General features: G+C 33.6%; 1 protein-coding gene across 1 annotated transcript; it reads right to left on the minus strand.

Moving 5' to 3' along the window:
• Positions 1-665: 665 nt before the first annotated feature.
• On the minus strand, positions 666-10420 carry LOC148943978 (uncharacterized). Its single transcript, XM_089101555.1, has 4 exons — positions 10307-10420; positions 6893-7307; positions 6065-6169; positions 666-830 (listed from the first exon to the last, which is right to left on the minus strand). Exons 1-4 carry the CDS (start codon positions 10354-10356, stop codon positions 774-776), a joined length of 627 nt encoding a protein of 208 aa, XP_088957681.1. The 5' UTR covers positions 10357-10420; the 3' UTR covers positions 666-773.
• Positions 10421-23963: the final 13543 nt, after the last annotated feature.

Consider the following 23963-nt stretch of genomic DNA (forward strand, 5'->3'; position numbering starts at 1 on the left):
GCTATTCTACTGTTAACATCTTCACTGATCCTACTATCTTTACTAATAATACTACCAAGGTAAGTGAAGCTGCCCACCTGATCAATCTTTTCATTACCCAACGTCACCTTTTCATCTTCACTTCTTCCTAGCCTTAGTGACTTAGTCTTCTTAACATAAATTTTCAAACCTATTCTAGGACCCTGAACTCACAAAACCTCTAGATATTGAGAATATGCCAGAAGGGCAAATTAATGAAAGTATTACAGCGAAATGAAATGGATATTCTCCTGTCCTCTCCCCTCGAAGACGATATCCCTGATTTAGCACTTCGCCCTTTTTTACGTTTTCTTGTTAAAATATCATTCACCTCTGCCCCTTAAGAAATCATCCTTAACGCATTATTCCCACTATGTTTTTCTTACATTATTCCAACTTGATGAATCATATCTCTTTCTATTTCTATTGTCTATTTGGCACCTTTCGTCTTTCCTACCTTTCCATATCTGTTCCTTTATTGTTATCCCTGTCTAGAGCTGTAGATGAAATTTCGGAATTCCCCGCCTTTAGTCAAACTAAAATTGAAAACACTGCTTTGATATGATAAGGCTAACGAAAGCTAAAGAATCAGGCTTCTTAATCTTTACTCTAGCCTATGGGTTTCACTCAAGTGAAAAACAATCACGCATTGAGAAATTTCAAGATTTTATTTAAACCATTATATATCACAGAAATACAAACTCTTCAATAAGGCAATAGAAATTATAAGCAGGCTCAAGAAATGTGATCTCCACTTAGGATGCTCTTTGTTTGAAGTCCTCAGCAGCTTCTTTGACATGCTCAGAACCAGACTGGAAAAAAATTAAAATATTTAATTTCGGCAATTTTTCTTAAATAAACAAATATATAAACCACATTTTATTTACCAGATTGTAACACAGAAATTGACCCCGAAATCAAAATGAAAATAAGGTCAAGTCGCCTCTTTTCGCAGACAAGGAGGGGCTGACCACTTTTTATCCCTCTCCGATCCCCTTGTGCTTTAGGAGTCGTTCTTAAGGTATTGGAGAAAATGATCAGGCTGTAGAGTGTATAGGATTATTATTGAAAGCTTCTATTCGTTTTTAGTGTTAACGTTTTACTTTCATTAATGTTGACGTTTTGTTTTATTTTCATTAAAAAAGAAAAACAAACATTTTTTCATTTAATATCTGTTTTGTTATTAACATTATTTCTAGATTTTCTCTAAATACTAAGAGGGGTACTGCCCTCACAGATTCCACTTTTAAAACCAAAAATTTAACTTTGGAACTGTACAAATTCAAGGAAAAGAGCTAATCTTTGGTACTTAAAATTGACAATAAACATTAAAACTACAGTAAAATTTTGACCTGGTCAGATTTCAAAAATTAATATCATTATACATCATATATTCAGTTTAATTTATCAGTTATTTCTAAAATTGTTAAAGATGAATTTAGTTTCACAACAAACAAGATACTTCCCTTTAAAAACCTTCCTTAACTGTAAAAGCCTGAAGCCTACTACGTCATTAGTCCTCCAAGATTTTTAGTTTATTCAGTGATTTTCTTCAATAATCTAGTGATCTGTGCTGAATTTTTTTTTTTTGGCTTATGCAATATAAAAATCAATAGAATCAGTGATAAATCAATAGGGGTGGCAATACCTTTAAATCAATACCTTTAAAGCTTGACAGAAAGGCATTACTATACCGGAGAAAGGACTTATCTTGAAACAAAATGAACGGTAATTGTTTTCCAACAATTATGCTGTACTCGAGGGTACTCGGTTTTTATACACAGATGTGACAATAATATGGCTGTTTCCACCATGTGTTTCAGGAAATACTAGAATTTTATTTTCTTGGTGACATGATAAACAAAATGTAGTCATAGTCCATTTAAGATTGATTTCGCATATAACGGCTAATACCCAAGCTACACTTGTGGGTAAAAACGAAATTATGTACGAGTACAGTGCGCGTAATGTATGCATAGCGTCTAGGCCGTATCAAGGATTTTTGTTCGGGGAAGGGGGGTAGAAAAAACTTTACAAAACGTAACAAAAATTTGTTTATATATGTATTTGATATTTTTATGACTCGGACAAAAATTCCGAGGTGGGCGAACTTTATAACTGGGCATCCAGCGGGATATGGCCTTGCATAGCCAGGATTGCCACCCAGTGAGAATCAAATCACTATTTTAGAGATTTTTAGTTTATTCAGTGATCTTCTTCAATAATCTAGTAATTTATGTGCAGAATTTTTTTTTGCTTATGCAATATAAAAATCAATAGAATCAGTGATAAATCAATAGGGGTGACAACACTGCTTAGTGTAATCACTTTGAGTGACTAATTATACATGACCAATCAAAGTGAAATTAAGCACAATTTGTGCCAAATTAGCGTAAGAATAGAAAAGAAAATGGGACATCCTCCACGTCACTAAAATGGCTGACAAATATATTACACTAGGGTGACAACTGGGGAGGCGACATAAGCCAACCTAGGTTTGAAACGCCTGAAATGAAAATACCTTCTTTTCTGGCAAAGAAAAAAACAAACGCCCAACCACCTAGCTTTTGAGAAATACCCTTTTAGGGGGTGCTACTATTTCGGCAAACCGTCACAAGCACGAAACGTCATAACATCGAACTGTCAGAACCTCGAACCGTCATAACATCTAAAAAAATTATAAATTTATATAACAGTAATAAGTTATATGTATTTGCATATCAGGGGGTGGGGGCAAAGCATAGCATATATTAAAAACGTAAACTAACCTAACCTGCGTACCCCCCCCCCCTAAACTCCAAAAAAGTAAAATTAAAATTTTCAATGTTATGACGGTTCGAGGTTCTGACAGATTTTTTGTCGATGTTATGACGGATTTTGTACTTCTCCTGACGTTCTGTCTTCTGACGTTCGGTCTCCTGACGGTTTGATGTTATGACGCCTTCCCCCCTTTTTTGTTGTTTTTATTAAAAAGCGCAAAAATCCTTACTACCCTATATTTTCCTACTTTTGTGCCAGGGATGTTACTTTTTTTGCACCTTGAATATATATATGTGAATAAGATTTCTTTGTTAACACATTTTCAGTACAGGGAGAAAAAAAAACCTTTTGGTGCAGACTAAAAAAACAAAACAAAAAAAAACAAACAAATTATTTCATATGGAAGTTAAGGGCCACATTAGAACTTTTACTCTTTACGCTAGTCTTAACGTCATTCAAAAACACTTCTCATTCAAATGTAACGGCCTTTGTGCTTGAACAGTCTTTTTTTTTAAAGGAATTACGGCAGAAAGTCAAACTTTAGCTTAAAGAGCGAGGGGAAATGGCCAGGCCCATTCGTATAGAAAATAATTTCTGTTCGTTCTAATTTCCAATGTTGCTCTGCTTTCATACCGGAAAATCCCCCCTTCCCCTCTGTAGGAAACCCTTCTAAAGCTCCCCATGGAAAACCCCCTTCCGAAGGAAATCCCCCGCAGAAAATCCCGATAAATGTTTTTATATTTCTCAATAACAAATGCTATATGTAAACATTGGTAAACTGCATAACTTACAGCCCTTCCCCCTCCCGTGTAAAATTTTTCTTGGAAAATTCTCTCTGAAACGTGTTCCCCACGGAAAATACTTCCTGTGGGAAACCACCCTCAGAATCTTCCACCGCAAATTTCCGTGCATTCCCCAATAACAAATACTGTATGTAAACAATAGGCAATTTTGTAACTTACATCCCTTTCCCCTTGGACTATATGGGGTCATATCATCCCACAGATGCAGTAATTGGGACCTTTCAACTATGCTGAACAAAATGGCTATCTCAAAATTTGATCGAGGGTCACTGGGGAGAATAGGGGTATGGGAGGGGGGCTTCTTGCCGTTCAATCTCTTTAGTTGCTTGAAAAGACCACTGGCTTTTAATTTTCCTTCAAATGAGCTTTCTTTCGACCTTCTAGGACCATTGGTGTGATACGATCGCCCCTGAGGAAAGATAAAACATCCGCTATCTCTCTTCTTGCAAAAAAAAGAAATTCAACATTTTTGTTAATAGGAGTTTGAAACCACTACAGTAGTGTTCTGTGATATGATGGATCTAATAGTATGGTTCTCATTAACATGACATGGGTCTTTGGGGTTGTTTCAACCTTTTTTTGAAGATCAGAAAAATTTTCCTCAGGTTTGTCACTTTTGATGCGTCACGTTTTATATTCAAAATGCCAATTATTTTGATGTATTAATTTTTTTTCGTAGTTTCCTTTTTTAAGTTACGATTTCTATTTAGGCCGAATCATTCCTTACTCAGTTTGCTACCACGGGCTGTTTGATAAAATGAATGTTACCCATATATTTTGGGATTTAGGTATTACTTTGTAACTTCAGAAAGATTTAACTTTTAAACTATTTGAGGAGTTTGTGAAGTACATGTCAGGTGGTAAGGTGGATAGACAGACAGATTTATTTTCCATATAACAATACAATAATTACAAAACAATCTACAAATCAAACAGTTCGTGGTAAGGAACTAAGTAAGGAGCGACCCGGCTCAATAGTAACCGAAACTAAAAAACGGAATTTTGATACCAGTAGATCAATCAAAAGAATAAATTTTTATGTTGATTTCAAATATATAAATTTAATCAAATTTAGTCTTATCAAAAGTTACGCACCTGAGAAAATTTGCCTTATTTTCGAAAAAAGGGAAAAACACCCCCTAAAATTCATAGAACCTTAATAAAAATCACACCATCAGATTCAGCGTTTTAGTGAACCATACAGTAGAGGTTTTAAGCTCCTATCTGCAAGATGTGGAATTTTGTATTTTTTGCCAGAACAAAGATCACGGATGCGTGATTTTTTTTTTTCTTTCCCCAGAGGTAATCGTATCGACCCAGTGGCCCTAGAATATTGCAGGAGGGCTCAATCGAACGGAAAATAAAAGTTCTAGTGCTCTTTTTAAGTTACGATGGAGGAAGTTTTCATGGGGGAAGAAACATTGCTATGAAGGAGGCACCGGATTTCCCAGCATTATTTAAAAAACGATCAGAAATTAAATAAAAAAAACAAGTTTTTCAACTGAAAGTAAAAAGCACTTCAAATCTTAAGATGAACAGAAATTACGTACGATTGGGTTTGCCCCCTAGACAATACCTCGCTCTTAACGCTAAATTTTTTGTTAGTAATTTCATAAGAGCTATTTATTCTAATTAACAGCCTTTGTGATTAAGGGGTCATTCTTAAAGAAATGACTCTTAAAGAATTCTTAAAGAATTAGAACAAAATTTGAACTTTAACGTAAGAGTGAGTTATTGACTAGGGGGCGAACCCCCTAACTTACGTAATAAAAATATCGAATATAGAAGTTCGTTATGTAAGTTAATTCGTAGGTTACGTATATTTTTTACTAATAAAAACGCTCGTAAATAAAATTAAACTTTCGAGAAAGCCATTAAACCAAAAAAGTAAAATTAATATGCAAATTTTGTTTTAATTATTTATGTACGGTGAGCCAATATCAAAACCTGCATTAATTCAAAAACATTTAGAAATTAAATAAAAAAACTAATTTTTTTTTAACTGAAATTAAGGAGCGACATTAAAACTTAAAACGAACAGAAATTATTCCGTATATGAAAGCGGCTGTCCCTTCCTCAACGCCTTGCTGTTAATGCTAAAGTTTGACTGTCTCACAACTTTATTTTTTAAAACAATAAAAAACTTTAGCGTAAAGAGCGAGGCGTTGAGGAGGCAATAGTCCCTTTCACATACGAAAAAATTTCTGTTCGTTTTAAGTTTTAATGTCACTCCTTACTTTCAGTTAAAAAAAACTTAGTTTTTTTTTTATTTAATCCCCACAAAGAATCCATGGCCTGTAGTAGGGATTTAAGCCATAAAAGTGTTAAAGCTTTTGACCATAGAAACTCTTAAGAATGAGAATCTGGAGGCGACTGTAAAGTAAGAGAACTAATCATTACTAAAGACAACATTTTTAGTAGGTGACAAGTATTAATGGTCTGGGTTAATTACTCCGTTCTAATAAATAAGTGCTGCCACTTACTCGTGCTTTCTCTTTTGCCAGATTGGTACCTTCTTTCGCTTTTTGGCTTGCCACATCCGCCCCTTCCTTTGCCTTTTCAGTACCAGATGAAACCAAGCCTTTGGCCTGAAAGAAGGTTCAAAATTAAGCTATTTAGTATCAAAATCGATTAATCGCCTATTGGTCGAAGACCGACCAATTCGATTAGCCAGGCACATCAAATTAAAGACCAACCAAATTTAAAATAAAATAGCAAAAAAATAAAAATTAAAAAACAACCAAGTAAATATTCACAATGATACGTAGCCTAAACTTAGCCAAGTTAAAAAGTAGTAAGTTTTAGATACATTCAAATAAGCTTTAGCGGAATTCCAGAGCCTGCACTAAAGTTCAATATACATGAATTTGTTTAAGCTCAGGAAAGGCCAGCCAATTTGAGCTTCATTATCAATCTTTAGCTTAAAAAAAAAACTGAATTGCAAACTTGAGGTTTAAAAGAACTGTGGCTCTTTTGCTGTGACAGTGAATTGATCTCTGCCCCACGGGTTGATCACAGCTGCCGTAATGCCATGATTTACATGGAGGTTATGGATTAGGATTTCCAAATATCAAGACTTGAAAAACAGAGGAACAGTTTATCTCAAAATCATACAACTCAGACTATATATATATATATATATATATATATATATATATATATATATATATATATATATATATATATATATATATATATATATATATATATATATATTGACGGTCAATATTATTTTATGACATCGACAACACGAACAATATTATTGTACTGGCAAGTGTTGACCCGGGAAGGTCAATTTAAAATTGACTTACTGATTCATAGCCAGATTGCAAAGTATCTTTAGTTTTGTCTACACCAGCGCGAGTGGTGTCCATTGCACTATGAGCAACGTTGCCAGCTTTGTCCAAGGTAGCCTGTGTCAGCCCAGATGCAGTATCATATGCACCTCTTGCTGCTCCTGATGCTGCATTGTAAACACCTTGTGTTGTGTCAGCTGCTGCGTTGTAAACACCTTGTGTTGCACCAGTAGCCTTGTTGTAGATACCCTTTGATGCATCTGCTGCTGTACTATACGCCCCTTGTGCAGCGCCAGCTGCAGTGTCATACGTACCATGCGCCAATTGAGATGCAGTGTCAGACACGCTTCGCGCAGCACCGCTTATAGAATCTCCTGCTCTCTCCAGAAGGTTTTTGCTTTCTTGTTGAGCAGCTTTGGCATCTTCACTCCTAAAATATGTTTGAACGTAAAATTTTGGTCAAATTTCTTATTAAGTTTTTTAATTATCTCTACGGTACAACGTGGCAAGACTGACGAAAATGTGACACTGCCCTAAAAACTATGATTTTAAAACAGCCAAACAGAGAAGCTTAAAAAAAGCTTAGCATTCAGGCGTGAAGAGACCTAAGGCAGATCTACCAGGTAAAAAAGTTTTTTTTTGCTCTGATACAGGGTTGTCATTTGGGGAGGGGGCAATTGCCCCCTTCCAATAATTTGGAAAAAAAATTATACATCCCATGCCCCTTGACTATCCGGATATGAACCCCTCTTGCTCCTAAAATAAAAATACTGGACATTCGCCCCTGATATGATGTCATTGGTTTTGGCAATAGGACCCTTGTTGTCACCAAAAATGCAAAAACATTGTGACAAAATATTAACATGGCGTTGGGTATGCAACGCATACCCAACGCCCCACCGTTCTAAGAAAAAATGCTAGTAACAATTTTATGAACAATTGTTTCTACAAGCTAACAAAAAATTGTTTTCACAATTAAATGCTATACTTTGTAGAAAAAAGTAGTCCAAGGATATGTAGAAAAAAGTAGCATAATCATTGATGAAAACCGATTCAAAAATAGATGAAATTGGTAAAAAAAAAAAAAAAAAAAAAAAAAAAAAAAAAAAAAAAAGGAATGATTCACTGATACTTGCTGCAGATTATAAAGTAATAATTTCGTCATTTTTGGCTAGTTTCTTTATATAGCCTACGGCTATGAGCCTATTAGAGGCGGGCTGGGGATGAATTATCAAAAGGCTAATCAAACAATGGAAATAAGCATAAAATTGGCAATATAAAAATGTCTTTTGTTCCAGTGTGTCTCCTTCTGAAGAGGCGCTATTCAAGAGCCTTACCAAAAAAACATTAGTTTTTCGAAGTTATGAGCTAATATGAGCCCATTTATTAGTTTGGAGCAATAGGAATACTTTGTCAAAACAAAATAAGAAGTAGGTTCACAAAAAACTGAGTTGAGGCGAATTTGCAGGAAGAGGGACCCATTCGGTATTTTTAGCGTACTTAGGCCTAATACAGTAAGGCTTTTACTATTTTTCTTTCTCTTACTTGTATATTAATATCACAGTTCATATAATTATCCAGTAAGCTTATCGCAGATCATTTCTGGTCTTCGCTCTCGGTGCGAACAAAAAGCTCCTCCCACTTCTTTGTGCATTAGCGGGTTAGTCTGTTTCCGATTGTTTCCAACAAAGTGCATTATTCGTAATAGCTGGTTTCCACTTATTTCCGATTAGATCACAGTCTGACTTGTCTACCCGTGAAAAGATCTGATGCCGCCTATGTTTCTATCTGCAAAAACGTTCTCTGGAGCACTCGCACCTTGGTCCGGGTTTTTATAATGGGTGAGATAGGGAAAGATCATACTGGATAATTATAATTATGAACTGTGAAAAATATGGTGGAAAAAAATTTCACAAATTAGCGTTATGATTTAAAAACAACATTTGGTAAAATTTTCGATTGACTCAAAGACTCTGAGACTGATTAACTCAAGACAACTTATCAATCTTACCGTTTATTTTGGCTAAATACTGGATAAATTTTCTAATTAACTCAGTAATGAGATCCCTAAGAAATATACATATTTAGAATCAGAATTTCACCCCGAACCTCAATATAACATTCGTTTTTGTCGGAAATGAACTCTACCCTCCTCCTCTAATGTACAAATATATACCCTGAATTGCATATATGCAATGACATTTACATTATTTTGACAAACTATTAAATCAACTGAAATTTATTTAATCAGATTTGAAGAGGAATGACCTACAGAAAACAGTGCATATATACAACTCAGTGCATTGATTTGCACATTAAAAAGGGTAGGGGTAAGCTCTTTCCAACAATTGAATGTCCCATTTGGATTCAGGATAAAATTCTGATTCTGGAGATAGTTCTATTTCTTAGACATCTCATAAGTGAGTTACATCAGAAAATTTTACCCAATATTATCCGGAATAAACGGTAAGATTAGTCATTTGTGATCTTTTGCTATCTTCGAAAGCAGTCAAGTTAGGCAAATGTGAGACTTTCAGGTATATTTCCAGTGGCCTCAATGATGACCCGGAAGTCTTTCGTATCTTACCTCCAGCCACTTCTCCTTACAAAGTGCACTGATCTTTAACGACCTTAGACAATATTTGTATCATAAAAATGAAACCTTCCAAAATGGATGTACATTTCAAGATTTGTAACTTTCTTAAATGTAGAAAAAAAAGCCTCGATTAAGCTTATGGGTAAGATTTATATTAACGGACTATTCAGGTAGCTAAGAAATAAACTTACCACTACAGTGAGAATTGCATTCTGAACCCAAATTTAACTTTCATTTGCGCCAGAAATGAACTTTATACCCCCCCCCCTCCACCCTAATGTGAATTGGAATATACCCTGAAGAAAATTTGAACTTTCAAGGATAGTTTTACAGGCTAAAGTATGTCCCAGGAAGGTATTTTGAAGTGCCTACCTCCAATCCTCTCTAGAGGGCCCTGACCTTTGATGACCTTTATAAATCAGTAAATTTTTCACAGTTCATATTATTACGAATATAATAATCGCTTCTATCGCAAATTCGAATTTACCCACCCCCATCCCCACACCCTGAATTGTAATTCATAAAAAAAAATCGAATGGTATGTTCACTTTATTCGTAAGTCAATAATATGAACTGCGAAAAATTTACCTAAAAGTATGTGTTATAAAAGTGAAAACTTGTAAAATAGATTTTCTGCTTCAATGAAGTACAAAAAATTTTCAGCTTCACGACTTTGCTCCATCCCGATTTATAAGGTTTAAAAGATATGCAAATACATTTCCTAAATGAAAAAAAAACCATTGATATGGCTTAAAATTCCACTCAAATAACAGGATTGCGTTTAAGAGGAAAAAGAGTAGCCTATAATAGAATGTTATGAATAGCCTACTTACATAACCTGACCAAGTTGTTCTGTTTCTGATTTTACGTCTTTCCTCTGCATTTTAAAGGAATATTTAACCAAGAATTCTTGTGTGGTTAACTGTCTGAATAGTGATTCTCGACTGGCATGCACGGCAGCCCAAAAACAGAGGGGTGGGATTTAATCACGTAACCTCGTTTCCAGGAACGAAGAATCATCCCCTGTTTTTCAAACGGAAAACGTTTCATGAAGTTCAGTGAGAGGGGATTTCTAGTTCAGTAATGACAAATTTAAAATCGTAATTAAACAACAATAAAAGCTGAGAAATTTTTGGAAAAGATACGAATGCAATGTTTGTATTAATAAAGGCTGAAATAGCCTTATAATGCTTATTCATTGACAACAATTATGGAAGTTACCCTTAGTTACATAGAAAATATCCTATCCAAAAGGCATAACCAGTGTGGCCTATGGGATATGGGGAGGGGGGGGGGGGTACATTGCCGTTATTAGAGTCGAGACGTGATCTGGATTAAAGGAAAATGCTGAGTACTCATGTATTATACCGCCAACACTCAAGTTTATGCTGTTTAAAACTCGAGAACAAACCGGTTTTATCTGTCTATTAAAAAACACTCAGCTTACGCTCAGTGGAAAACAAGTGGTGGGTGACAGAATATATCGGAATTATTTTATTTGGGCTATATATTTGCAAATTAGGGGGGGGGATTAGATTAAGTTATCCCCCCCCCCTAATTTTCAAATATATAGCCCGAAATTTTTTATAAATTATTATATTTTCATCATATTTTTTATCTTTTATTAGGATTCACCTAATATATATTATGTGCGTAAGGATTTACGTAAGCAAAGGGTGGGGGAAAGGGAATAAAAACGTAAATAAATGGACAATTTGGTACTTTTCCATTTAATGGGCCTTTTTAAAAAAGTCAAGTTTGGTTAATGCTAAGGAAATAAAATAAGATGAGTATATAATAATTTAGAAACAAATTTGAGCTATATATTTGCACATTAGGGATGGGTGGGGGGGTTGGTAAAGCATAGCATATATTAAATATGGAACCTTACCTAACCTAAAATAGTTACCTTTCCCCCTCCCCCCTAAACCCCAAAAAACCTCAGTTTAATATCGTATAGGCAATGAAAACCACGCTATCATTGCCTACTCTAAAGCGGTTAACCCTAGAGGCCAATCAAATGGAAAAGTACCGACAATTTAAATGAAAAAGATTTAAAGGACAATCTTGAAATTTCTGATAATGGGTGAGATAGGGTATGATCATACTGCTAATTCTATAAACTGTGCTTTTCAATAACCGTTTTTACAAGTACTAATTGCTATTATTAGGTTAATATAATATTTTTATAAATGATATTGTTCATTTTCTAGAGAACAGATGGGCTCCGAAAGTTAGTCTAGGGACCCATAAACTATCACTTTTATTATTTGCAGATGATATTGCTTTGGTGGCTAGTACACCGCAAGATCGGCAGACGCTTCTGAGCACAGTTCATATATTATCCAGTATGATCATTCCCTATCTCACCCATTATAAAAACCCGGACCGGGGTGCGAGTGCTCCGGAGAACGTTTTGGCAGATATAAACATGTTAGACATGCTAGACAGGTAAATGTTAGCATGACAGAATATACTAGCATGTTAGACATGCTAGACATGCTAAACAAGCTAAGGCAGAAATAAGTGGGAGGAGTTTTTTGTTCACGAAGACCAGAAATGATGTGCGATAAGCTTACTGGTATATTCTGTCTACTGTGCTTCTGAGTCTTATAGAATATTTGCAGATGAAAAAATTAAGGCTGAATGTTGAAAAGAGTGAAGTTGTTATTTTTAAAAAAAGAAAAGCAAGTGGCGAAAATAATAAATAATTTAAATTTAATAATAAGGAACTGAATGTAAGTAAAAGAACAAAATATCTAGGGAAAATTTGTTTTATCGGAAAATGGAAGTTTAAAGAGTCATGTTGATGAAATAATTAATAGAGGCAAAGTGGCCATATCTGCAATTTTTAGAAATCCGACGATAATAGGAATTAAAATCTTAAAAATGCATAAAAGAATTTTTAATACAAAAATTTTACCAGTAATAGAATATGGAGCAGAGATTTGGGGCAGAGAAGCGGCACAGAAGTTGGAATCCCTCCAGCTCCAGTGATATAAAAGACTGTTTGGATTACATCAGACAACTCATTCACAGATTCTGAAAGGTGATATGGGCCTGTTTTCGTTAAGACTACGTAGGTCTATTTTGATGCTTAGATTTTGGTTGAAGCTCATTAGGTGTAATATGATAGACTAGTAAAAGCAGCTTATTATCAGATGTTGAGTTATGGTTCGAAAACGTCGTGGCCATCCCAAATTAGGTCATTACTAGAAAGAGTGGGAATGCTTTACTTATGGAATGACTGTCTTGGTTCCCGGGATCTACCAACAAATTTAGTAAGCCATGTAGGATTTATCTTAGAAGGTCAAGAAATTCAGTATTGGTAAGGGCTGGTTTTAAATTCCGCTAAATTGAATCATTATAATCAGGTTAAACCTAGTTTTGGAGAGGAAATTTATTTTAAATTTAATTTACCGGCTATGATTTTATGTCGATGGATTCAGCCTAGGGCGAATTGCCTTCCAATCCAGAGCAGGCAAATGGTGTTCGACAGGGGGATAGTACATCCTGATGGTCGGTATGTGTGTCCTCTTTGTAGAGATGATTTGGACGAAGATTTGGACAATTTCTCCGAAAGTGCCCGATGCTCTCTGATTTAAGGGAAAAATACTTACAAGGGCTTGTTTTACTGCTTCCTGGGATTTTACAAAGTAATAATCCAACCACAATATTTCGTATTGGTGCGTACATAGAGAAGGGATTAGAAAGAAGGAAAAGTTTTTACAATTAATTATTATTAATTATATAGAATTACATTTATTTTTCTCGATAAATTACCATAAGGTAATTTCTTACAAAACGTAGAAAGGCAATATTAAATAGTGCACGGGACAAGTTCGGTGTGAAAAATGTTTGGACAGACAAAGGTCGCATTTTTGGGAAATTATCCAGCCAGAGCGCACCGCGTCGGCTCTATAGCCTAGCTGATACTTACTGAATTTTTCATAGTTGATTTAGTTAGAAGTTTCCTTTTTTCTTACCTCTGATTTGTTGCTTTTCTTTTCTTTTGTTGCTCATTTTTTTTTTTTTTTTTGAGTGGATTTTTTAATGATAATGGGTGATATTTCTCACTTGCGTTTTATATAGATTAATCCTTTTAGAGTTGGAGATGTTCTTTATGATGATTTACTTCCAGAAAGTATAAATGCTGATTTTTCCCCGCAAAGAGATAGTTGTTATGTGGATGTGATTTCTTCAGGATTAGAGGTGAATTCAAGATTGATTTGCCTGTGTTATTGGAGTTGCCATGTAACCTCAGCGTATTATGAAACTCTCCAATTAATTGATAATGTGAATAGTGAATTCGATGTAATTGGCCTTTGTGGAACTTTTTTAGCTTCTGAGCATGTTCTGTCGTTATATAATTTTCAAGGATACAGGCTTATTGTAAGGAATAGAGAGAGACTGGGACGTGGAGGTTTGGCATTTTTGGTTAAGGATCATTTTGTTGCTAAAATAAGGGAAGACCTATCAGTTTGGATAGAAGGTAAGGTGGAATCTCTTACTCTTGAGCTGGAAGTTGGTGGAAAAGATATATTGATTACTGAGGTTTATAAGCCGCCGAGTACAGTTTGGGAGGAGTTTGAAAATGGTTTTAGCAGTTTAATGGATGCAGTAGAATTGAGTAATCTGGAGTGCATTTGCATGGGGGATTTTAATTTTGATCTTTTAAGTTTATACAATGATAATTTGGATTTTTTAAACCTTTTATCCAGTTATGATTTTTATCCATTAGTTGGGATTCTGACTCGTGTTACAGGACAGTCAGCTACACTAATTAACAATATTTTCATGCGATCCCAGGTATTACATAGCTGTTATGCTGACGTTATAGTAAATGAGGCTTCCGATCACTTTCCTATAGTAGCAGTTACTTCATATCAATATGCGATAAAGCAGAACAGGACAAAGGTTAAAAGAAGGCAACTAAAAAAAGAGAACCTACAGAAGTTTAGAGAGGAACTAAGCATCGGGTCATGGAAACCAGTTTATGAAGAATCTGAAAGTGCTTCTGCGGCATTCGATAAGTTCATGGACATATTGCAGCCAATATTTGAGAGAACTTGCCCAGTAAAATGCATAAAGGTGAGGAAAAAGGAACCCCGGAAACCTTGGGTAACTATGGAGCTACTCGACTTAATTAGAAGGAGAAATACATTGTATTTGAGTTACTTAAATAGTAACCATAGTCAAGATCTAACTGAATTTAAACAAATCCGTAATAAAGTAAATCGGCTAAGGCGGTCATGCATCCGCTAATTTTTTGTAGATAAATTTAAGGAAAACAATGTAAATACGAAAACGACTTGGAATATTATAAATGAAATCGTAAATAAGAAGAAAGAGACCGAGATTCCTGCTAGTCTGATCTTTGATGGTAAATTTGTTGATGGAAATGAAGAGGTGGCTAATTTGTTTGGTGAATATTTTTCTAAGATTGGTGAGTAGAGTAGTACCTTATACTTTGCGTACGGCCATGGCAATCTTTATGTTAACTTATACTTTGCATACGGCCACAGCAATCTTTATGTTATTTGCGTACGCCTCTACACCTATTCAAAGAGATTCAGAACTCCCTCACATCAGGTTTCTGGTGGGTATAGTCTGGTTTGGTGGGTATAATCTGGTTTGGTGGGTATAATCTGGTTTGGTGGGTATAATCTGGTTTGGTGGGTATAATCTGGTTTGGTGGATACAGTCTGGTTTGATGGGTATAGTCTGGTTTGATGGGTATAGTCTAGTTTGGTTTTTCAAAGAGAGTGACTATGTTATTTGCTTGCGTGTATAGGAATTCCCATGTTATTTGCTTGCGTGTATAGGAATTCCCATGTTATTTGCTTGCATGTATAGGAATTTCCATGGTATTTGCTTGAGTGTATAGGAATTCCCATGTTATTTTCTTGCATGTATAGGAATTCCCATGCTATTTTAAGGGCTTATGTTCCCTCCAATGCTATTATAAGGGTTTATGTCCCCTTCCTATGCTATTCCAGGAGCTTATGTTCCTTCCTATGCTATTATAAGGGCTTTTCCGTGTGGTTTTTCTTTACTTGGTACCCATTAAAAACAAAATTTTTGTGTTAAATAAGTAGTTCTTGTATCTTTTAAAAGAGCTTTACGGGGTTTGAGAGACTCGATTGCCTGATTCCGTGTGGTTTTTCTTTACTTGGTGCCCATTAAAAACAAAATTTTTGTGTTAAATAAGTAGTTCTTGTATCTGTTAAAAGAGCTTTACGGGGTTTGAGAGACTCTGTTACCTGATTCCGTGTGGTTTTTATTTAGTTAGTGCTCATTAAAAACTAAATTTTTGTTGTAAATAAGTAGTTCTTGTATCTTTTAAAAGAGCTTTATGGGGTTTGAGAGACTCGGTTGCCTGATTCCGTGTGGTTTTCTTTACTTGGTACCCATTAAAAACAAAATTTTTGCGTTAAATAAGTAGTTCTTGTATCTTTTAAAAGAGCTTACGGAGTTTGAGAGACTCTGTTGCCTGATTCCATGTTGTTTTTCTTTACTTGGTGACCATTAAAAACGAACTTTTTGTGTTAAATAAGTAGTTCTTGTATCTTTTATAAGAGCTTTACGGGGTTTGAGAGACTCGGTTGCATTGTATTTTCCATAATTTTCTTACAAGAAAAGAGCTTTACGGGGTTTGAGAGACTCGGTTGCCTGATTCCGTGTGGTTTTTCTTTACTTGATGCCTATTAAAAACTAAATTTGTGTGTTAAATAAGTAGTTCTTGCATCTTTTATAACATCTTTAGTGGGTCCGAGAGACTCAGTTACATTGTGTTTTACATAATATTATTACAAGAAGCGGGCTTTAATGGGTTTGAGAGACTAGGTTTATTGATTACGTATGGATTGTCTTTACTTGGTGCCCATTAAAAACAAAATTTTTGTGTTAAATAAGTAGTTCTCGTATCTTTTAAAAGAGCTTTACGGGGTTTGAGAGACTCGGTTGCCTGATTCCGTGTGGTTTTTTTTACTTGGTGCCCAATAAAAACGAAATTTTTGTGTTAAATAAGTAATACTTGTATATTTTAAAAGATTTTTAAGGGGTTTGAGAGACGGTTGCTTGAATACATTTTGTTTTACTATAATTTTTTCCCATTAAAAACGAAAATTTTTTGTTAAATAAGTCGTTCTTGTATCTTTTAAAATAGTTTTACGGGGTTTGAGAGACTCGGTTGCATTGTATTTTCCATAATTTTCTTACAAGAAACTAGAGTTTACGGCCAAAAACACTTATTAGCTCAGATTTTATATAAATGGTTTTATTTTTCGATCTGAAAATAGACTAAAGTTTCAGATTTGAACCAGAGAATTGTATTTTCCATAATTTTCTTACATCTTTGGAAATCATAAACGATAACAAACATGTTTTCGACCAGATGGGTTTTTGAAAGCACATTCAGCATGGCGTGCGCTGTTTTTTGTTATCATGAACCCTTTAGAGACCAATTTGATCAACTTGGAGAAAGTTCAAATAGAATCGTTACTGATATTGATATTAGTGCGTAAACTACAAACTGACAAAAATATCCAGAACTTTTTTTCTTATAGCCTTGACTTTGAAGACATTTCTTCGTCTTAATTGGCTTTAGAAATATCATGGAAAATAAAACTAACCAAACAGTCGTTGCTTTGTCGAATTTTGAGCAAACAAAAGGATTGTAACACCTGATTGGCTCGTTTGTATGCAATTTCAGGCCAGTGAAAAGAACGAAGTTTTTCAGTAAGGACACTCGATATCCTAAAAGTGTTTGATTCATACTTTTACCTTGAGAATCGATGTTGTTAGCAGAATTTCAAAAGGATCATTTATGAGTGCTGACGTATCTGATGAAATAATTTAGGTCGTATGATAATTTTTTTTTTAATGCAGTAGTTTTTCAGTAAGGACATTCGATATGCTAAAAGTGTTTGATTCAAACTTTTACCTTGAGAATCGATGTTGTTAGCAGAATTTCAAAAGGATCGTTTATGAGTGCTGGCCTATCTGATGAAATAATTTAGGTCGTATGATAAATTTAATTTTTTTTTTAATGCAATAGTTTTTCAGTAACTTTTATTCTGTGTTTTTTTTTCTTCTTTACTTAGTGATCATTCAAAAACCGAGGATTTCAATTAAATAAATAATTCTTGTACCTTTTAAAATAGCTTTACGAGGTTCGAGAGACTCTGTTGTTTTATTCTGTGTGATTTTTTCTTTACTTGGTGATCATTCAAAAAACGATGATTTCTGTTAAATAAATAATTCTTATACCTTTTAAAATAGCTTTACGGGGTTTGAGAGACTCTGTTGTTTTATTCCGTGTGATTTTTTCTTTACTTGATGGTCATTCAAAAAGCGAGGATTTCTGTTAAATAAATAATCCTTGTACTTTTTAAAATAGCTTTACGGGGTTTGAGAGACTCTGTTGTCTTATTCCGTGTGATTTTGTCTTTACCTGATGGTCATTCAAAAAGCGAGGATTTCTGTTAAATAAATAATTCTTCTACCTTTTAAAATAGCTTTACGGGGTTTGAGAGACTCTTTTGTTCTATTCTGTGTGTTTTTTTTCTTTACTTGTTGATCATTCAAAAAGCGAGGATTTCTGTTAAATTAATAATTCTTGTACCTTTTAAAATAGCTTTACGGGGTTTGAGTGATTCTGTTGCCTTATTCCGTGTGATTTTTTCTATACTAGGTGGTCATTCAAAAAGCGAGGATTTCTGTTAAATAAATAATTCTTATACCTTTTAAAATAGCTGTACGGGGTTTGAGAGACTCTGTTTCTTTATTCTGTGTGTTTTTTTTCTTTACTTGGTGGTCATTTAAAAAGCAAGGATTTCTGTTAAATAAATAATTCTTATACCTTTTAAAATAGCTTTACGGGGATTGAGGGACTCTGTTGTTTCATTTTGTGTGATTTTTTTTTACTTGGTGGTCATTCAAAAAGCGAGGATTTCTGTTAAATAAATAATTCTTGTACCTTTTAAAATATCTTTACGGGGTTTGAGAGACTCTGTTGTCCCCAGCGATCATAAATTAAATTATAAAAAAAAGTTTCTTCACCTCTTGAATACACAATACCGAAATTTCATTCAACTTTCATGTAAGAAAATTATGGAAAGTACAATTCTCTACTTCAAATGTGAAACTTAAGTCCGGTTTTGGATACTCATAATGATGAGGACTGATGGCTCTAATTCAATATTTTTTTTTCATAAAAACATACTATTTTTTTCTTTTTTAATTTCGAAATTATTCAACTTTATTTTCTTTATTTTTTGATGATTTTTGTACGTATCTTAAAATAAAAAAATATGCTTACGGCTCTAACAATCGTACTCTATGATTTCTCAGGGACACGATGCGGCTTTCCCATTGGTACTCTTTGGCCGGTTATCGACACTACCTAGTTTATTGCATTTATTAAATCAGTATTTTTTACGCAGTGGAACGATAAACACATAAGTCATATCTTAAGAAAAAAAGTGAAGATGGAGCATTTTAATAAAGTGTGTTCACATGATAATGTTATTGTAGCATTGAATGCCAACAAGGAGAAGTATTTAAACTATGAAACAAGTACAAGTGGTAGCACTATTGGAAATGTATGCATGTATTGTTATGACAGTAAGGAATTAAATTTCTTTGGAATACCGAAAAGATTCCGTTGTACGAATGGTGGATATGCGAGATTGAGATCTCCAGAGATGATTGCACTCAAAGAGAATTCCAACATAAAAATAATCGTTGATGATAGAGGACAACTCCTTCCTACTGTTGCAGGTAACACATTACCTACTGATACATCCAAGCGTCATCTTTTAGGTATTAGCATTCAACGGAAGGTCAATAAAAGAATGGCCTACTTTTCTACTAATATCGTAAACCATATCTTGTCTACATGCTAAAACTGTTTCCTATGTAAAACCAATGTTAGAATAGACAGTAAAATTGCCAGAAAAATAAAAATGGCATTGACAGAAAACATCACTATGGAATATAATGATGAATCGATGAAAAACAAAGCACCAGCAAACGTTATTGCCATTGATCAAACAGTCAATTAACCAAAAAATACCAAATATGAAAAGTATATTGAGCCTGTTGATGACACACCAGTAAAAATTGTGTATGACTCAAAATCGAATAATGATTATTCTACTGATTACGAACTAAGAGAAGACAATAGCTACAATATCAAGAGAGAACACGGTGAAGTATTTTATGGAACAGATTCAAAATGTCCAAAGTTGATCATTGATATTAATAATGTATCATAATATATTTTTGTATTAATATTCTACATAACATTATTTCATTAAAAATATATTATGCATTACATTGCTATGTGTTCATTATTTTTAGAGTATGCTAGCATATCAAACGTTGAGAATGTCTATTAAAACATCGGAGATGTAAGAAAAGGAATTTGCATGCATCTATTGTCAGACACATGGGATAACATTGACAAAATCTAGGTAACAGAATGAATAAATTCTTTATCAACATCCATTGTTGGATATGTCATTATGTCGTTATGAAAAAATTGTAAGTAACTAAGTAACTAACAAACTCTTTCTTGAATTCACCTCTTGGATACACAATACAGAAATTTAATTCAGGAAATTATGAAAAAAAATTGAACAAATTCTTTATTAACATTCATTATCGATTGAAGTCGTTTCCTAGACAGACAATACAGCAATTTCCCTAAATCTAAGTATAAGAGTGATTAAATTCTGTATCAACATCCATTTCTGGGATACATAGGGTAAAGTTAACAAAATCTAAGCGTTAGAGTGAATAAATTTTATTTATCTATATCTTTTGTCAGATACATTGGATAAAATTGACAGAATCTAAGTGTCAGAGTGAATAATTTTTTTTATCAACATCCTTTGTTAGATACATCAAATAAAATTAACAAAATCTAAATTTCAGAATGAATAAATGCTTTAACAACATCCTTTATCGCATACGTCGGATAAAATTGACAAAATCTAAGTATCAGAGTGACTAAATTCTATATCAGCATCCTTTTCTGGGATATATAGGATAAAATATCGGATAAAATTGACAAAATCTAAGTATCAGATTGATTAAATTCTATATCAACGTCCTTTTCTCAGATACATGGGAATAAAATTGACAAAATCTAAGTATTACATTGATTAAATTCTATATCAGCATCCCTTTCTCGGCTACATGGGATAAAATTGACAAAATATAAGCATCAGAGTGAATAAATTCATTATCAACATCCTTTGTCGGATATGTCGGAAAAAATGGACAAAATCTAAGTATCAGAGTGATTAAATTCTACATCAACATCTCTTTCTGGGATACATGGGATAAAATTGACAAAATCTAAGTATCAGAGTGAATGAACGCATTATCAACATCCTTTAAATGCATAATCTAAGTACCAGAGTGAATAAATGCATTATAAACACCCTTTGTCGGGCTATGTCGGATAAAATTGACAAAATCTAAGTATCAGAGTGATTAAATTTTATATCAACATCCTTTTCTCGGATACAAAAGATAAAGTTGACAATATCTAAGTGTCAGAGTGAATATTTTTTTTTATCATATGAAAAAAAAATTGTAAGTAAAAAGTAATAAACTCTTTCTTGAATTCGACCCAGGGGCCTAGTGAGAGAGACATGCAAAAAGCTAGGTTCATTTATTTTTACTAAAGCAATAGCTACCATCTATTTCAATTAAGGTATAGATGGCAGCACAACTAATTTTTCATTCATCCGGGCACCTGCAGCCAACTTACAATACCACCCTTTTTTCAAATATCTGCATTTACGTTAGGTTCATTTAGGTTCCCTTAGCGTGGCCCACGCTAAGGGAACCTAAATGAACCTAACGTATATGCAGATATTTGAAAAAAGGGTGGTATTGTAAGTTGGCTGCAGGTGCCCGGATGAATGAAAAATTAGTTGTGCTGCCATCTATACCTTAATTGAAATAGATGGTAGCTATTGCTTTAGTAAGAAATAAATGAACCTAGCTTTTTGCATTTCTCTCACACTAGGCCCCTGGGGCGAATTCCAGAAAGAGTTTTTTACTTTTTACTTACAATTTTTTTTTCATATGATAAAAAAAAATTATTCACTCTGACACTTACATATTGTCAACTTTATCTTTTGTATCCGAGAAAAGGATGCTGATATAGAATTTAATCACCCTGATACTTAGATTTTGTCAATTTTATCCGACATAGCCCGACAAAGGGTGTTGATAATACATTTATTCACTCTGGTACATAGATAATGCATGTAAAGGACGTTTATGAGGCATTTATTATCTGCGACGCTGGGATTGTGTCAATTTTATCACGTTAACGAGAGAAAAGGATTCTTACATGGTTCATGATCACTTTGCCATTTATAATTTGTCATTCTCTTCTGAATAATCTGCCAAATGATACAAGTAGAGAATCTACTCACTCTGATACTTTTATTTTGTATTTTGTATCCGATGTAGCCGAGAAGGGATGCTGATATAGAATTTAATCAATCTAATACTTAGATTTTGTCAATTTTATTCCCATGTATCTGAGAAAATGATGTTGATATAGAAGTTAATCAATCTGATACTTAGATTTTGTCAATTTTATCCGATATTTTATCCTATGTATCACAGAAAAGGATGCTGATATAGAATTTAGTCACTCTGATACTTAGATTTTGTCAATTTTATCCGACATATCCGATAAAAGATGTTGTTAAAGCATTTATTCATTCTTAAATTTAGATTTTGTCAATTTTATTTGATGTATCTGACAAAGGATGTTGATAAAAAAAATTTATTCACTCTGACACTTAGATTCTGTCAATTTTATCCGATGTATCTGACAAAAGATGTTGATAAATAAAATTTATTCACTCTAACACTTAAATTTTGTTAACTTTTTCCTATGTATCCGAGAAATGGATGTTGATATAGAATTTAATCACTCTTATACTTAGATTTAGTGAAATTGCTGTATTGTCTGTCTAGGAAACGACTTCAATCGATAATGAATGTTAATAAAGAATTTATTCAATTTTTTTTTCATAATTTCCTGAATTAAATTTCTGTATTGTGTATCCAACAGGTGAATTCAAGAAAGGGTTTGTTACTTACTTACTTACTTACAATTTTTTCATAATGAAATAATGACATATCCAACAATGGATGTTGATAAAGAATTTATTCATTCTGATACCTAGATTTTGTCCATGTTATCCCATGAGTCTGACAATATATGTATGCAAATTCCTTTTCTTACATCTCCGATGTCTTAATAGCCATTCTAAACGTTTGATATGCTAGCTTACTCTACAAATAATGAACACATAACAATGTAATACATAATATATTTTTAATTAAAAAATGTTATGTAGAATATTAACAAAAAAATTCATTATGATACATTACTAATATCAATGATCAACTTTGCACATTTTGAATCTGTTCCATAAAATGGTTCACCATGTTCTCTCTTGATATTGTAGGTATTGTCTTCTCTTAGTTCATGATCAGTAGAATAATCATTATTCCATTTTGAGTCATACACAATTTTTAGTGGTGTGTCATCAACAGGCTCAATATGCTTTTCATCTTTGGTATTATTTGGTTCATTGACTGTTTGATCAATGGCAGTAACGTTTGCTGGTGCTTTGTTTTTCATCGATTCATCTTTATATTCCATAGTGATATTTTCTGCCAATGCCCTTTTTTATTTTTCTGGCAATTTTACTGTCTATTATCAGATTATTTTTCACAGGTAACAGTTTCGGCATGTAGACAAGATATTGTTTACGATATTAGTAGAAGAGTAGGCCTTTCTTTTATTGAGCTTCCGTTGAATGCTAATACCTAAAAGATGACGATTGGATGTATCAGTAGGTAATGTGATACCTGCAACAGTAGCAAGGAGTTGTCCTCTATCATCAACGATTATCTTTATGTTGGCATTCTCTTTGAGTGCAATCATCTCCGGAGATCTCAATCTTCCATATCCACCATTTGTACAACGGAATCTTTTCGGTATTCCAAAGAAATTTAATTCCTTACTGTCATGACAATACATGCATACATTTCCAATAGTGCTACCACTTGTACTTGTTTCATAGTTTAAATAATTCTCCTTGTTGGCATTCAATGCTACAATAACATTCTCATGTGAACACACTTTATTAAAATGCTCCATCTTCACTTTTTTTGAGATATGACTTATGTGTTAATCGTTCCACTGCGTACAAAATACTGATTTAATACATGCAATAAACTAGGTAGTGTCGATAACCGGCCAAAGACTACCAATGGGAAAGCCGCATCGTGTCTCTGAGAAATCATAGAGTACGATTGTTAGAGCCGTAATCATATTTTGTTATTTTAATATACGTACAAAAAAAATAAAAAAAAAAAAAAAATAAAGTTGAATAATTTCGAAATTAAAAAAGAAAAAAATATTATGTTTTTATGAAAAAA

The sequence above is a fragment of the Artemia sp. Qi Xiang Cuo genome, chromosome 15 (genome assembly GCF_049724085.1).
Source record: "Artemia sp. Qi Xiang Cuo chromosome 15, ASM4972408v1, whole genome shotgun sequence".
Taxonomy (NCBI): domain Eukaryota; kingdom Metazoa; phylum Arthropoda; class Branchiopoda; order Anostraca; family Artemiidae; genus Artemia; species Artemia sp. Qi Xiang Cuo.